This window comes from Scomber japonicus, chromosome 8 (assembly GCF_027409825.1).
Source record: "Scomber japonicus isolate fScoJap1 chromosome 8, fScoJap1.pri, whole genome shotgun sequence".
In the NCBI taxonomy this organism is placed as follows: Eukaryota; Metazoa; Chordata; class Actinopteri; order Scombriformes; family Scombridae; genus Scomber; species Scomber japonicus.
Window position 1 is genome coordinate 26,547,186 of NC_070585.1, and position 16,427 is coordinate 26,563,612.

Here is a 16,427-nt window from a genome sequence, read left to right on the forward strand (position 1 = left end):
TAGCAGAAGTGTGTGTCATATCCAGGTGAGTGTGACAGATCGGGGCTTCTCTACAGTGACAGAAGAGCCAAGGCCATCTTGCTTGTATTATTCATAAGAGCCGGGGATGTCTCGTTGGCACGCTGCTTTGGCACAGCACAGACACAGCAGCAAAATAATGGGATGCTGTAGCTCACTGCTGAGTCATCAGCATCACAGTCTTATAGCAGCACCTAGTGCTCACTGTGTGAAACCTAAACAGTTGGGAAAAGTGCAGCTACAATTGTTTCTTCTTTTGTTGTCTTTTTAGCTTATCATGTTGGGAAAAAAGGAAAATAAATGTATCCCTTTTGTGAGAAACTGCTCCACATGAATTTTAAATGCAATGTTAAGACGTTGTTTCTTATTTCACCGCTGTAATGTGAACTGCAATGGCTTTCTAATTACCGTAACACTTCTAATAAACACTATACATGTACAAGTTCTGGTTTTAGGTTAATGTCTGTGTCTGCATGGATTCAGCTTCTGCTTACACTCAATGTCCAAGTTGCTGAATCACTGACTTTTAGAGCTTACTTTTCTTTGGAGATGTTTCTCAGATGTCATGTTGTTTTTGTAATACATCATTTATATGCTGCCCCGAAAAGAAGAATCAATAAAATAAATCCTGTCAAGCTTGAAGTGACTTGAGTACCTGAGTTTGAACCTTTTTGTAATCTTATACTGTAGCCTACATTCAGATGCAGCACTACATTTTAAGCAGATAGATAGAAGACTGATGTAGAAGCAGGTGTGCCATATTATTCATAAAAAATCTATAAATAAAAATTGTTAATATGAGTCAGGAGGAGAGGAACAGAGCACTCTGACTTTGTAATTTTGTTTCTGGATGTAAACAAAAAAAGGCACTGTGCAGCTGCTGTATTGATTCCTGACTCCATAAACTATAAATGTGGACTCAACTTTTCCAGACTGTCTCACATAAAATCAGGACGAGGTCAAAACAGCAGGTACATAAAGTGGCGGCACTCGGGCCAACTGACAAAGTGCCACTCTTTGCCATGGATGTATAATAATAATAACTCATAATTAGTGGATACAGCATCAGAGGCGGACCATGGTCATTATTATCAGGGTTGATCGGTGGTGTATTAGGCCATGAATGCCACGCCTTTAATTATAGTTCTTTTATTTTTTTATTTATTTAGCCACTTTTAAATAGGAATAACATACCTGTTAACATAAGAACAACTCCACTAACAGACCACAGAGCTGTGTCGTTTCAAGTCTATTTTAGGTCTAACATTATTCTTACATTTGGAGGCTCTTATTGGAAACATAATTAAGGGATTAAGAGGGTCCAAACATTGATAAAATGTTTCTAGAACAAGGCTTTCATTAATAAATACTCTACCAGAAATTGGCTTAAATTAAATAGGAAAGCTATTGAAACTATAACTTGTACGACATTTCTGTGAGCTGATTTATGATTCATATTAGTATTCTGATCCCCTGACATTATCTATGTATTTACTAGAAGTTTACCATGCTGTTTGTTAATAATTCAGTTTAAAGAAATGAAGAAACCATTTCCCACTGTGAAAAAAAAATTACCTGGTTGAGTTCTTAGAGCACATGCGCACCACAGACATCTGCCTGTCAAGCTGGATGAGTTCTGGTTTAGTCCTCAGTTAACTTCTTGAATGGGGATAAAATTATATAATAGTGCAGCTCTTCTAGACGTTCCAAATATTACTGGACCAAAAGGATCAAGTTCGGATGAGACATGTCATTTTGTGGGGGCTGTGACACTCAAAAAAATACCCCACTCTTTTAAAGCTGCTTCTCTTCTCGTGATTGTGTGTAGGAAAAATACTTTTTAGGCCCCTGAGGGACCCAGAAGTTGTAATTACATGGTTTGGCCCATGTGGGTTAAGGCACAATGTCAGCTTGGCTTCAAAGACCTGGCGCACTTTGTGGATGGGCTGACCAATGGCATAGCCTCCTCATTTCATGTTTATACATCAGCCTCCATTTATGGGTGTCCAGAGGAGGAGTTATTGTTGTTGAAAAATGCATTGATAAACACTTACATCTGCTGACAACTGCATTAAAATGTGCTATGAACCATGTGTTAAAGCGATGGTTTGGCGTAATTTCGACCTAGCGTCATATGTACCATGAGGTCTATCTAATCAGCGCCTCAGCCCTTTTTTTTCATTTGGTCACAAATTAGTGGAGTTAGAGCGCTAACGGGACCACTAAAGCTGTAAACATTGTCGAAATATTGCGCAACCACTGAAATACCGCGTGGTCGCGGGAGATCCCACACAGCACATCTAGAGATCTGTGCTGGATGCTTCCAGCTTTAGCAGTAGCAGCAGAGTAAAAGCCATCAGCTAAGTATTTATTTTAATAAACTCCTGGTGTACTTACAAACTTTTCAATGCATCGATTTATGAGTAAAGACCCTATTTGTACTACTGTAGAAGTTTGATAACAATCCAGGCATTATTAGTGGGGTCATTTACCAGATACGCTGGTGGTCCCGTTAGCGCCTGTACTAAGCCATTCGGCTGATGGTTCTAACTCCACTATTTTGTGACCAAATGAAAAAAAAGGGCTGAGGCAGTGATTAGATAGACCTCATGGTGCATATGACGCTAGGTCGAAATTACGCCAAACCATCGCTTTAAGTGTAAGTATAGTGCTTGTAAATGCTAAATAGAGGTAAAGTGCCACAATTTACAATTACATACACCTTCATCATCACCCACTGCATTTACTGTTCACCTTTGTATTTCTGAATAGATTTAATTAAATTTGGGTTTATGGGTAGCTTTCCTATTAAAAATAAAAAATCCTGCTGGCTCTTTTCTTTATGTAGCTGCTGTATGTGGTCTATTGTTGTGCTGTGTAACACATAATTTCTCCCATGGGTCTCAATAAAGTCTCATTTGATCTTATTATCACATCTTGGTTCAGGTTATGTTTAACAGTACGTTTTATACCGAAGTTGAATGATTCTGAATCTTATTTGCAGACGTCAAGAACATATGAAGAATATGTCTGTGATATTTAGAAAGGTTTTACTGTTCGTGTGATACTAGGTATTAGACTGTAGAGCTGCTTGAAATAAGTCACCAACTATTTTTGATACTCTATTAATAATTTTAATATTTCGTGAATATCTGAATATCTTTGTGTCCGGGAAACAGCAATCACCATTTTACAACCCAAATGATTAATTGATGAATTGCAAAAATAATTGACAGATTAATTGATAATGAAAATGATCAGTAGTTGCAGCCCTACACTACAAGGACAGGATCACAAGTTTTCAACAGTCAGGTGCCCAACTGAACATTGAAACAGGTTTTTCTTGTCATAATCATGCTTCCTGTTCAGACAGATATGAATATTCAGACATCCATATATATTTCACATTACAGTCTTTTGAGTGCCAGAGCCCCTCTTTTTTGTTTTGTTACTATACTTCCACCGCAGCTCAACAGGGAAAAACACAAAAAGGGGATTTAATGTGAAAAAGATTGTAAACATGGCAAATATCCACTTGATAGTATAACTCTGCTGAAGCCTCATAAGCTTCAGGTTTAAAAAAAGCTGAATGCAATTTTGCGTAGGCTATATCAAAAGCACATTTGAATGGGGGTCTTATAGTAGCCTGTATGAAAAGCAGGACTGATTACAGCAGAGAAAACCTCTTTCAGTGCTCATTTGGGCACCTGACTATTAACCCTTACATACTGTTTATATTCTGACTCATTAGTCTCTACACCAATTCACATTCATAAAGTCCCCATCAGTCTTATTATTAATAAATGGTTGATTAGTCCTTTATAAAGGCTGTATTCTATTTATTAATAGAAAAAAGATATTTACAATCACTATCTTATGATCTAGGAGAACATTTTATAGAATATAAAGGATACAGCAACATGTCTGAATGCTGATTTTTGAATTTTGTTATAAAATACAGGTCAAATTTGGACATTTGCATTTACAAAAATGTGTATCAGCTGCACACAAACAAAATTCTTGTATATTCAAGGTCACATTAGTCAAAGTCCACCCAGCAGAAATTGTGTTTTTACAGCTCTCACATATAAAAATATGTATATGTTGTAGAACAATATGTAAGCGTTAATTTAAGATAGACTCTTGAAAAATGTGAAACTATCCTTTAAAATGAAAAAAACAAACAAAAAACTGTTAAAAGACCTTAGCTTCGGTATGTCCGACAGTCCGTGAAAGCAGCATTATTTCCGCTAACTTGTTGCTCCAACAAGGGAAACGCCTCCTTTTACTTCACTCCTCCTCCACCACCTCCTCTCTGTCTGTCTGTATTTCAGCTGTCGCTCGGCCCCAGTTCAGTCTCAGCTCACTCACTGCCTACTAAAACGGAAACATGGCTGCTAACCGGGTCATCGTGTATGGAGGAAGAGGCGCACTGGGCTCCAAGTGCGTCCAACACTTCAAATCCAAAGGATGGGTGAGTGTGGTGCACAAAATGCTAACATGCTGGTGTGCTAAAACCGTGAAGACCTACTATGTGCATGTCTTATTTATCACTCTCTCTCTCTCTCTTTGACATAAATAGTGGGTCGCTAATATCGACATGGCTGCAAACGAGGAGGCAAATGAAAACGTGATTGTGAAGTTGAGTGAATCTTTCTCCGAGCAGGCAGGACAGGTGAGCTGCACCGGTACTCACATGTTTCTGTTCCTGTCAGATAAATGACAGGGACCTGAAGAGCCAGTGAGCTGTAGTGAAGTTGCTACAAGCTGCAGCAGAGTTATAAGTTTGGGTAGGAGTACATGAATATATGGATATGTTTCTATGTATCTATAAAGGCCTGTGTGTGTGTGTGTATGTTTAATTATTGCAGGATAATGTGTAAGCTAATGCTGCGTTCAAGTCACAACTAGAAAAGAAGGGAAAAATACAAGCACTTTACCCCCAATAGAGTTGATAAGAAACAGTGAGTAGAACTGCAATAAAAATCAAAGAGCATAGATTCTGATAGTTGATTAAAGGTCATTTAAAAAAAAGCAAATATAATGTTTTTGGGGTCTCAGATTTGAGTATGTAATGCTTTTCCCTTTCTTATGTGAAAGTAAACTTTATATTGTGTTTGGCTGTTCGGCCAAATGAATACATTTGATAATAATCTTTAATTTATATTACACTTCATGTTTACAGAGTGCTTCACAGACATGAAACACAGAAAATACATGATGCATTTATAAATTAGAATACATTCAATCCAGTCAAGAAATAGAATAAGCAATTTTATAAAAAAAACATATACATTTGATGATGTCACTGTGGACTTAAAGTAATAGACACTTGTTACTGTTTTTGATGTTTCATAAACCAAATTGATTAAACAGAAAATAATTCTTAGTGGCTTCCCTAATAAAAAATGCAACATTGCTAGTTTGGCTGCTTTAATTTTCATGACAGACATCCACATGTTGTAAATTGGACCAATTGTAGCCTTCACAACCCTGCATTTAGTTGAATTATATGATCCACAAGCTTTTCATTAATAGTTTGTTACCTAGTTCAAGCTGGACAACAGGCAGGGACGAGTGGAATAGAACATGTAAAATATAACAGTTAATGTAAGTATTAAATCCTTATGAAATACAGGATTATATATATATATATATATATATATATATATATATATGTACTTTAATGTTTTGCATGGACTCCTGTGTGTATTTCTGTTGCCAATTCGGTTATATTCCACATGTATGCAACACCCAACATTTTTTTGTTTTGTTTTATGATGTGGCAACACTGTGGTTAAGCTCTGGTTTGTGCAGGCATGTACAAACTATTCCATAATTCAATTCAACTCAATGGCTTTATTGTCATTGCACAGCAGAACAACAAAATTATGTGTCCCCAGCGGCTAATAACGCATAAAACCCCCCCCCCCAAAAAAACAACAGACAATATGCATAAAACAACAGACAACGAGACATTTTAAAGGCACTGTGGATTTAAAAAAAATATAAATTCGGATTAGGTTCACCATTTAGACACAGCTGTAGCTGGTGTGCCAGATGAAATTCTAATCGCCATTTAAACATCTTTCATCTTGTGTGTGTGTGTGTGTGTGTGTGTGTGTACATGCGTGTTTTTTGTGGCTTTTATGAATCGGTGTCAGTACTCATCTCTCATTTTGTGCAGGTGACGGGAGAGGTGGCCCGGTTGCTAGGAGAACAGAAAGTGGATGCCATCCTGTGCGTGGCAGGAGGATGGGCGGGAGGAAACTCTAGTTCCAAAGGTCAGAGTTCAACGTTTTATTTGCTGTAACATAAATCAACAGCCAGTTTTCTCTCCAACGTGCTTGAACATGGGAACAATTTCAATTATTCTTTATGTTGTTTATTTTTATGTAGCATGAATTCTTTAAAGAAAAAGAAAAAAAATCTCAAAAGCAATTAAGATGTGACTTTGAAGTTTTCAGTTTAACCCTGGGACACAGTAGCCTTTAAGTCTGGTTCAAATTGAATTGCCTGTTTTATCCTGCCAGTTATTTTGCATTTATCTAAAGCCAGCATGAAAATCTGCAACTGGCAGTAAAAGAAACAAGCAGTTCTTTGAATAATAAGGACAAGACTTGATATCCACTGTGCGGCTAATTAGCATTTGGGGGATGTTATTCCTAAATCCTGCCTTATAACACGTGCTGTTTCTGGCTGTGGGGACTGTTACAATCTGATGCTTTTATAGAACAACAGAAAGACAACAAAACTTATTCTTTATCAACTTGTGTCTTCCAGATTTATACAAAAACTCAGATCTGATGTGGAAACAAAGTGTGTGGACCTCCACTATCTCCAGCCACCTCGCTGCTCTGCACCTAAAAGCAGACGGACTATTGACTTTGGCTGGAGCTAAAGCAGCTCTGTCAGGCACTGGAGGTAAGGCACACATTGGTGTTTACTGTTCTCGTCATGATAACCTGGTTAGGCTGTGTGTCACATTAGGCTAACAGGCAGACTTTGACATATCGGAGACTACATTGTACATACGTCTTTGTGTCCAACTACTTGTTGTTGTCCAACTTGCCAATTTGAATTATGTTGGTAATAGAAAGCGCTGCAGGGCTTTGACAAGTGAATTGATGTAGTGATCAGAGGCATGGGGGAATCTCACATGGCACACAATAGCAAAAGGAAAATGTGTCGATAAAATGGATCCAAGAAACACAACAAGAGGAGAAAAAAAGACAGAATAGCTGAAGAGCTCTGTGGCAGCAGTGTGGCTCAGTGGTTAGAGAGTCGGCTTCATAAACAAAAAGTCAATGGTTTGATTCGCCTGTCTGTCCATCAACAGCTCTGTGCTCTGTCTATGTCCCTGATCAGATGACTCAACCCTGACCTGCTCATTTGTTTTAGAATATCTTGAACAAGGCCAGTCCAATATTTACAATGTAACTGACTGTTCATCAAATAGGCTAAAAATTAAAATTAAAGCAAAATATTCTAAATAAGTAATGTGTAAATGTGGTCTTTGAAAAATGTCAATCACTGTTTCCCAAAACCTGAGATGTAAAATGTGCCAAAACTTAACATATAGATTACTATGACAGAAAAAATATTCATATATAAAAAGCTGGAACCAGATAGATTTTAGATTTATTCCTAAAAACATTATGCAAAATGATGAATGATTATCAGAAAAGTTGGTAGTTTAATTTTCGGTCAATTTATTCATTGTTACAGCTCTTGTGACAGGCTTTCATTATGTCATGATGCTTTATACAATAAATAATCAATCAAAAAACCCAACAACAATAGATCAATCTATATCATTGTTAATTGGAGCCATAGTATCATGTGACAACAGCCAGATTCGTGTGGGCCTCTTAGGGACCTAGAAAAGGCTTTGGCGTGATGCCATGTGATGTCCAGCTCTCCCTGTGTCCAAGCTAACCATGTGATGGGCTGAGATTCAACTCCACAGCAAAACAAAGCCCTGGCTCAGCACAGAGCCCACAAGCTCATTGGCTGCTGGCTCAGGAAGAGAATGACTCAGCAGTTGTGGCAGCACACATTATCCACATGGACAGTGTGTGTGTGCGGGTGTGTGCGGGTGTGTGCGGGTGTGTGCAGGTGTGTGCGTGTTAAGTGTTACCTTAAAGCTTTTGTTCTCTTTTGTTTAAGCTTGTATCTATATAGGACTTCTTTTTTTAAAATTGTGAATCAAATCTTAAAGAACTTTGTCCTCAAGTTGTCATATTGTTTTTCCAAAAATCCAATTTCTGTGAGCTCTAATTAAATGTCAGGCTATGTTAAGAGCCAGATGGTAGGGAGTAAAACAAACAAAAGGTGCTCAAGCTCGTCTTTTTCTTCTGTTTGCTTTGAACAAACAGAGTGAAAAATGAATAAGCCAACAGCCAAATCCAGATCATCTGTGCAGTGGAAACAGGAAAGCAGATTAGGATGACTAATTGTACCGAGTTTGACTATTTTTGTTAATCAAAGTTATATGAATGAATACCCAGTTAACTAGGAAACCATCAGCAGATGTCTAAAATAATTCATCAAATTGTTGTTCTTTTTTTTTGTGCTTTTATTTTGGGATTGACCAAACGTTTCCTCATCCACCAGAACTGTAAACTGACATTACTAGAAATTCCTGAGCAAACTTTGAAGGTTATAGACCAAGAAAGTGCTGACAGACCATGTGAACGCCTTTTTAAAAAATAATCTTAACCTCTAATGTCGGATTTGAGACAGAGGTTGAACCCCAGAGTTAAAGGAGACTCCATGTGATTTGTATTCTGTTTCATAATCCCCAAATCTCATTATCTGCCAAGATATGTAAAATATAGCTTTCAGTCTCCTGGATGTGAATATGCAAGTATAGCTTGGCATTATCAAGGTCTAGGGTCTCAAAACCAGAATAGACTTCTAGTTTTGACTATTTAAAGGGAAAGTCTGCTGATTCTTAAACTAGCATTGTATCATTATCATGTGGGTAGCATATGTAAATGAACAATGATCTTCCCTCCATGTTGCCTGCACCGAGAGCTCCCCATTCATTTACTGGCAAAAGTCCCCAGGGTGATACAAAACGTGCATCTGATGAACTTTGGAGAACTGCCTCCAGCTACAAATTATGTTTCCACATTTTCTGTTGTGGTGCCTTCAAGAATAGTTAAATGTGGGTCTCCAAAAAAATTCCCATGATATGCTAGATTTAGGGAAAAGACACTAAAAGAAGAAAACTAGTTTCATGATACAAGGCTGAACATCTCACTATGGCACTACCTTTTTCTTTGTCATAGTGAACACACACACACACTACACTAATTTGTACTACATATTTAACCCAGTGTGAAGAAACCATCATATTCACAGTGCTGAATTTCTACTTTTAAGCTTGTATCTGTATGTAGCATTGACACGCAGACTCTATCCTGCGTTATTATAGCTAATTATGACTTTATGACCACAGCCAACACTTCTTCTTTCTCTATAAACTTTTGCACCAAATGAGCGCAACCTTAATTAGTCTGAGCTCTTCATTTACACGTTGGACTTAAGCTGTCACTCTTAAAGACGTACAGTACGAGCAGATTGGGTTTCAAGGACAAACTGGATAATAAGGAGATTTAATTGTTGATGGATGCAAGGAATTAATGTGTGGCCAATCAGGCACAGGTACAAATCAATGCAGTGTTGATTTCATTGTTCTTAGATAAGTACTGCATGACTGGTATCCCAAACTCGTGCTTCACTTTGATTTTGCTTTTGGAGAAAAACAAAAGCTTAGGGGGGGAAAAAAAAGTCATGTCACTACCCCTTGTTCCCATTGGCCAGTTCTTCTTAAGGCACCTCAGCAAGCTTGTCATAAGATTGGTTATAGGGGGGGGTTTGTAGATGCTTAGCATTCTTTAGAAAGCCAATTTAAAGGGGTGAAAGGGGGGGCACTTACTGAATCCAGATGCTGAAGCCACAAAACATTGCTCCAAGTTTTCCAAGCCTGGTTTAATGTGAAAAAAACACACAACATAGAGAGAGAGGAACAAACAGTAACAGATGTATGTAGTCAGTGAAGTCTGTTATTCGTACATACGCATACCTCCGTTAAGCCGTAACCATTAGCCAATTGACTGAAAAATAATCTGCAACTATTTTCTAAATCAAATCATCTTTTTAGTAATTTTTTAAGCAAAAATGCAAAAAAAAAAATGCTGGTTTGAATTTGTGGAACACGATGATTTTAATGTTTTTCTTGTCAGACGTAATGGTAGACAAAACAAGACATTTGAAGACATCACATTGGGCTGTGGGGGAACGGATATTTTTATAGAGAAAATGACTAATTGAGAAGATAATCTTTAGATGAATGGATAATGGAATAGTCATTAGTTGCAGCCCTACAGTATATCACAGTGTGAAGAACTGGCCTGCATTTTATCGGGTTACTGCGTAGTTTTTAAAAGTCTCGAGATGTCCCTTCCATAGATTTAATGATGTCTTTCCACTTGACTTCTCTCTACCTAATCAATGTCATCCACTCCTACGCATGGTGTGTATGGTGCATTTGATGTGGGTCTGTGTTGCCTTTTTGCAAACTGAGTTTTCTCCAGGATACTAAAAAGAATATCCTCTCTCTCTGTTAACCCTCAGGCATGGTAGGGTATGGCATGGCCAAAGCTGCCGTCCACCAGCTGTGTAAGAGCCTAGCAGCAAAAAACAGTGGGATGCCATCAGGAGCTGCTGCTGTGGCTATACTACCGTGAGTACTTCAATGAAATGCTGTGTACACACTTTGTTACAACGCACATTTTGTCCTTATGTCAGTGAATAACATACAGCACTCCAATGGCACAACTAAACCATCGTGTGTGTGTGTGTGTGTGTGTGTGTGTGTGACAGATGAGATAGTAGTGAGCTCTAACAGGACAGTCAATTGAAAACCTATGTTTAGATATCAAATTAATACCTCCTGTAGGCTGGAACGTGGCTTTGTAAAGGTAACAGCTTGCTCTAACAGATGGCAACTGGAGTCAGCTTCATTCTAATGACGAACTATTGTCACGGGGAAAAATGTCCATGGAAATGTCTCCAACCACACCTGCAGCATAATTCACTTGCTGGAGATCTATATGTGTGCATTAAATACTGGGAATATAGATTTTCAGTGAAGAAGTTCCTTTTTTAAAGGTCAAGAGAACAACTAAGAATTCCTCAGAGAGAAATAAACACTTAACAACAAACAAATGTCAAATGTACTCCGCCTCTGTCTCGTAGTGGCTGTTCATCTTTAAATCCTCCTTCTGTAGACCATGGAAGAAAAATATAGGAAACAGTTTATTTCTCTGAGAGTTTAAATAGGGAAATAAAAGATATTTAAAGGACCCATGTGTAGAATTTAATTTCGCACCTTTACTTTGTATTTCAGGCTTTTTGTTATAAAGTCTCGAGTTGAGTTGACCCTGATGACATCATTAGTATATATTTTCTTCTTCAAACTTTAAAAAGCTCCATCCAGAGCTACAGAAGACATTAAACAGATGTTTTCACAGGCTGATTTAAGGATTCCTCTTGATGAGCGAACTGAATAAAAAGCAAACAAAGGGAAACTGCTGGACAACCTTGAACCTCAATAGTAAATATAAACTGCACGCAAATACATTTCTATTTAATGATCCAGATGGTCCATGATGCTTCATAACAAAGAGATGAGAGTGACGTGTTTTTCTTCCTTTGCATGATGGTTGGATGTGGTTCTGCTCTGAAATTGTATTACTTATTGTTGATCGGAATCAGTTTCATATCACCAATAAGTCGTATCTATATTCGGCATCAGAATTTCATTTTGCACAACGGGACACATTTTCAGTGTCTTCTCCTCTCTGTTGCAGCCTCATATTGTTTTTTTAATGTTAAAAGAGAAGTTGTGTATATTGAACATAAAGATCTCGCACAGTGCAGCTTTAAATTCAGACAACATTGCAAACAGCTACTAAAGCCAGTGAAGATGAAAGCTATTGTCCTGTAAAATTAGCTGTGCCACATACTCCTTTATGTTACAGTAGATGGATAAGAATGTAAGCGAAGATAAGCCGCTGGAGAGAAGAAAAGAAGATGAATAAGGCTGCCGATTTTACCCAGTAAATCTCTGGTTGTGCACATGATCCGTTTTAGATAAATGACGCACACAATAGTCTTTGCATCACCGCCTCCTCTGTGCACATATTGAATTTAAAACCAGGGTTGGTTTTTTTTGCACAGTCATGGTGAGAAGCTAGAAATGCATTTTCAGGGGTGTATCTGGGTCCTGCATCCTCTATGGTTGCATTTTCCACCAACAAGAGGCTGGACTAAGTCTGCCTCTCCAGCACACTGTCACATCTGTTTTGCATTAGCGTCATGACTTGCATTTCTGCTGTAGTCTGCACGCCCCAACCCCATACTCCTGTTATACCAACATATAGCAGCACTATATTGCATTTATTAAAGTCATAGTATACACTGTTGTTACACCTGCAAAACCCAGTTTGTAATTGAATGGCAGCTTCTTTTGATTTGACTTCTTCATGCTTTTAAACATATGTATAGGACTTGTACACCACAATGATTTCCTCTCAAAATATTACAGTTCAATAGACACCTAGGTCAGGATGTTTTGTTGTTTACAGGCAAATTGCACTGGGACAATGCATGTTTAATATGACATGCTTGTAACAAAGGTGATGTGAAAAACGCACTGTGTTGAATTACTAAGTGGCATTTCAAGTCATGAATATGATAATAAAGTGGAAACATGATGCAAATGACTTGATCTTTTTTCAAACACACAAACCTTGTATACAGCGCTTTGTTTGTGTGGAGATGCTGCAGTCTGCCAGCTCTCCTTTCTCTACATCACCCAGACGCTGTTACTCACCCTGATTGTCATCTGGATTAATTTGCCAGGGTTACCTTGGATACGCCAATGAACAGGAAGTTCATGCCTGATGCAGATTTCGGTACCTGGACGCCACTGGAGTACATTGCAGAGTGAGTAGCAGAGTGAATAATAACGCCTTTTCTTTCTTACATTGTCGCTGTTGGAAGATTTTATTTTATTTTTTTTAATTATGGGGGAACAAAAAAGTGTTTTCATGAACAGAACCACAAAATATCTGACCCAATTCCACAAAACATTCAGTCTAGTTTTTCATTTTTCATTGATATTTGCATTCAGATCTTAAATACAAACATCCACCATCCAGTACATTAACATCATCAATCTGTAATGTTCAGTGTTGTAACTTGCACCTTTTTGTTGTATTCCCATTTACTCTTAACCTGTCAGATCTCTACTTTCCAAAATGGTCTCAGCACTTACCTTTTACTATCAATAAAAGATGATTCCCCATGAATATACAGTGAGTGGCGTGAGAGTGTAATAATTTCCATGTCTCTGATCGCAGCCATGTCCCTTATTGACACTGAAACATGTCTTCATGTGTCTGATGAGAGGGGAATTTCTCTTTGATTGTTCAGTGTCGGAGCAAAAAGGCCTCGCTCTTTGATTCTGACGGACTGATGCTGTAAACATCACGTGGATGCTTTAGATCAGAGAAACATTTTCAGTTATCAAAGTAGACTAAAGTTGCTGGAAATACCTGACAGAACATTTGGCCGACTGTGTGCAACAGGAATATGAAAAACACGCTGACAAACAACAAATCAGCCTGTAATACAAATCACTGATAACCTGCCACAAGCCTTCGTGTGTTGAATGCAATATTCAGTCATACTCTGCAGTGTTAACAGTTTACATTACAGTTAACAATTTTCTTATTACAAAATACTATAATGTTGTTGTTTGACATGTAAATGATCTATGTAGACTAATTAAACAGTGTTATTTATTGTCTTAAAAAAAAAAAAAATCGGTGTAAAAAGAAGTATTAAATGATATCATTTAGAAATAAATGTACATAAATGATTTTTTTTTTTTTTTACTTTTTTTTAACTTGATAATTACGAATTTTGATAAAAAAAATATAAACTCAGCCATTTCCTTGAGTACATTAGAAAGAGAGCTTTAGTGTCCACATCAGTATACATGCTGTTTGTGTTGTTTTTGACCGTGTTTACACTCGGTCTAGGCCAGGAGGGATTACATGGGATTTGATCCAGTTTGATAATCCCTGAGGAAACAGATGAGGGGTCTGAGGACAGAAATAGAAACTATCTGGCTGGAGGGAAATTAAAAGAGGTGGCAATCTGGTCCTCATTGTCCCTTTTCCTTTTGTCTACTTAATTTCTGGCCCTCTAGATGACAAATGGTAGTCATCAAAACTGAAACTTGATCTTCCAATACATGTTTCAAGGCAAATGTATGTATGTATCGGTGTGATACAGAAATGAATAAAATACTGCATAAAAGTTGCAAAGTTAAATCAGTTATTATCTGATTGAAGAATAAGAAAGTAAGATTGTATCTGACCAGAAATTTGATGCCAGCTTTGGGTAGTTTTCATGTTATTTGGTACCAGATATTATTGAGGTTCAATACCCAGTTTTTAGTGTTGGTCTCAGTAAATTATTTCTCATTTTTACCACACTCACTGAAAATTCTCGTCTTATTTGTTGGCAGAAAGGTGTATTCAGCTGCAGGTAACTATAACAACAATCCAGTTTCAGGTGCTGCCTGAACACTCTCTTATTGGTGACACTGGTTTGAGTTCAACTGACCAAAACACAGACTGCTGTTTTACAGAAATGCAAACCTAAATAAAACCGACGTAAATAATTCAACATACATTCTGTAGTTGCAAACTCAATAAATGGCTGTATAAAAGCAGATATTGTGGAAATTATCGATTTACTTGCACAGGCAATAGAAATATGGAAATTGTATACATTTAATGTTGATTTTAAAAAAACTCAACTAAAACCAGGAACATTTTCTAAACCAGGAACTTTGCAGTTGTTTATGTAAGTTGACAGCCACAATATATTTACTAATACATATATTTCTTCATGTTGCTGCAGGCTGTTCTTCAACTGGTCCACTGGGGTGAACCGTCCACCTTCAGGAAGCCTGATGCAGCTGCTGACCTCCGGAGGCGAAACCCAGGCTGTAGCCACGCAGTAAAGGACAGAGTGGAGCTGTGGAGACGGTGATGGGGGGAGGGGGGGGGTTGGGAAGCAGGGAGGAAGAGATAAAGATGGATGGAAGCAGAGGGAGAGATGAGGAGAGAGGGGAGGATATGGGGCAGGAGGGCTGGAGAGATGGGGGGAGTGATGAAGAGGGTTGGAGGGTGTAGAGGTGAAGAAGAGAGATGGTGACAGAGAGGAACTGAATGAAATAGGGAGGTGGAGAGGCGACTGCCAGATGGGTTTGTTTTGGAAGGGTGAAGAGAAGGGGGGGCATTCAGTGCAAATGCAGGCTCACAGCGCCATCTAGCTGTTCATCACTACAATCCCACTGAAGCAGTCAGTCAGACAGTCTTAAATCTTCAGAAATGGAACTACACCACTTACACATACTCAGGTTGATGTCCAACTATTTCTTCAAAGTATTCAGACTTAATTAAAAGATCTGTGAAGTGAAATTTGTGCTAAATGAGCAGCATTTAATGTCAAAATGCTTATGTAGATCTTATTTGGTCAGGCTTATGTGGAAGCGACCCCTGATTAAGGGTCCTATATAATTTGTGATACGATAACATTGTAATTCTGTCAAAGCAGTGTTCATTATAATGATTATAATGTGGAAAACTGTTGAGAATGAATGATCCATGTCTTCAGTTTACCTATAAGGGCACATCTCTATTCAAAATGTTTATTAAAAAATGACTGTAATTGCGTACAGTGACTTTCTGTAACTTAGAGATGTGCAGGACAATGTTAGTCTTGTGTGACATCTGTAGACCTTTTTTAGTTTGTACTGTTTGTCGTCCCTAAAGGTCCTCTGCCACTGCTGAACCTCAAAGTCGAAGAAAGCCGCTGTCTTCTCTCATACGGACAATATGCTTTAAAGTAGAGTGGCCTTATTTTATGTTGGTGGCTATCAAGTCTAAGTGTTCTTGGTGTCCGTGGTATGAAACAAAAGGTGCTCTGTCCTCTTGTGAGTTTTCTATGTCCTGCATTGTAACAATGTCAAATTCACAATAAAATAAATCATTTGTGTGAAATTCAGAGTTCTTTTTTTTCTCTCTCTTTTTTCACCTCAAGGTCTATGTAGTAACTTATTTTGGAGCTTGTGATTATATATCCCATGGGCTGTGTTCAAAATCACTCTGTTTAACATAAAGTTCACTATTATCCACCGTTCGTCAGAATACTGAGTTTATAAATGTACATGCCATCAGAAATCCCAATGATGGCATACCCTACTTTCTGCTCTCCTGTGACAATACACCTGTTAACCACTTAACACACGCCCCTGT

General features: G+C 38.0%; 1 protein-coding gene across 1 annotated transcript; it reads left to right on the plus strand.

The window, feature by feature from the left end:
• Positions 1-4,332: 4,332 nt before the first annotated feature.
• On the plus strand, positions 4,333-16,178 carry qdpra (quinoid dihydropteridine reductase a). Its single transcript, XM_053323735.1, has 7 exons — positions 4,333-4,492; positions 4,601-4,693; positions 6,206-6,302; positions 6,802-6,942; positions 10,663-10,771; positions 12,955-13,038; positions 15,028-16,178. Exons 1-7 carry the CDS (start codon positions 4,409-4,411, stop codon positions 15,128-15,130), a joined length of 711 nt encoding a protein of 236 aa, XP_053179710.1. The 5' UTR covers positions 4,333-4,408; the 3' UTR covers positions 15,131-16,178.
• The last annotated feature ends 249 nt before the right edge of the window (positions 16,179-16,427 follow it).

Excerpts from the sequence above, each read along its gene's own strand:
- qdpra (XM_053323735.1), top strand. The coding sequence starts at position 4,409 with ATGGCTGCTAACCGGGTCATCGTGTATGGAGGAAGAGGCGCACTGGGC. Across the intron at positions 6,943-10,662 it reads AGCTCTGTCAGGCACTGGAG|GCATGGTAGGGTATGGCATG; the intron begins GTAAGGCACACA and ends GTTAACCCTCAG. Across the intron at positions 13,039-15,027 it reads CCACTGGAGTACATTGCAGA|GCTGTTCTTCAACTGGTCCA; the intron begins GTGAGTAGCAGA and ends ATGTTGCTGCAG.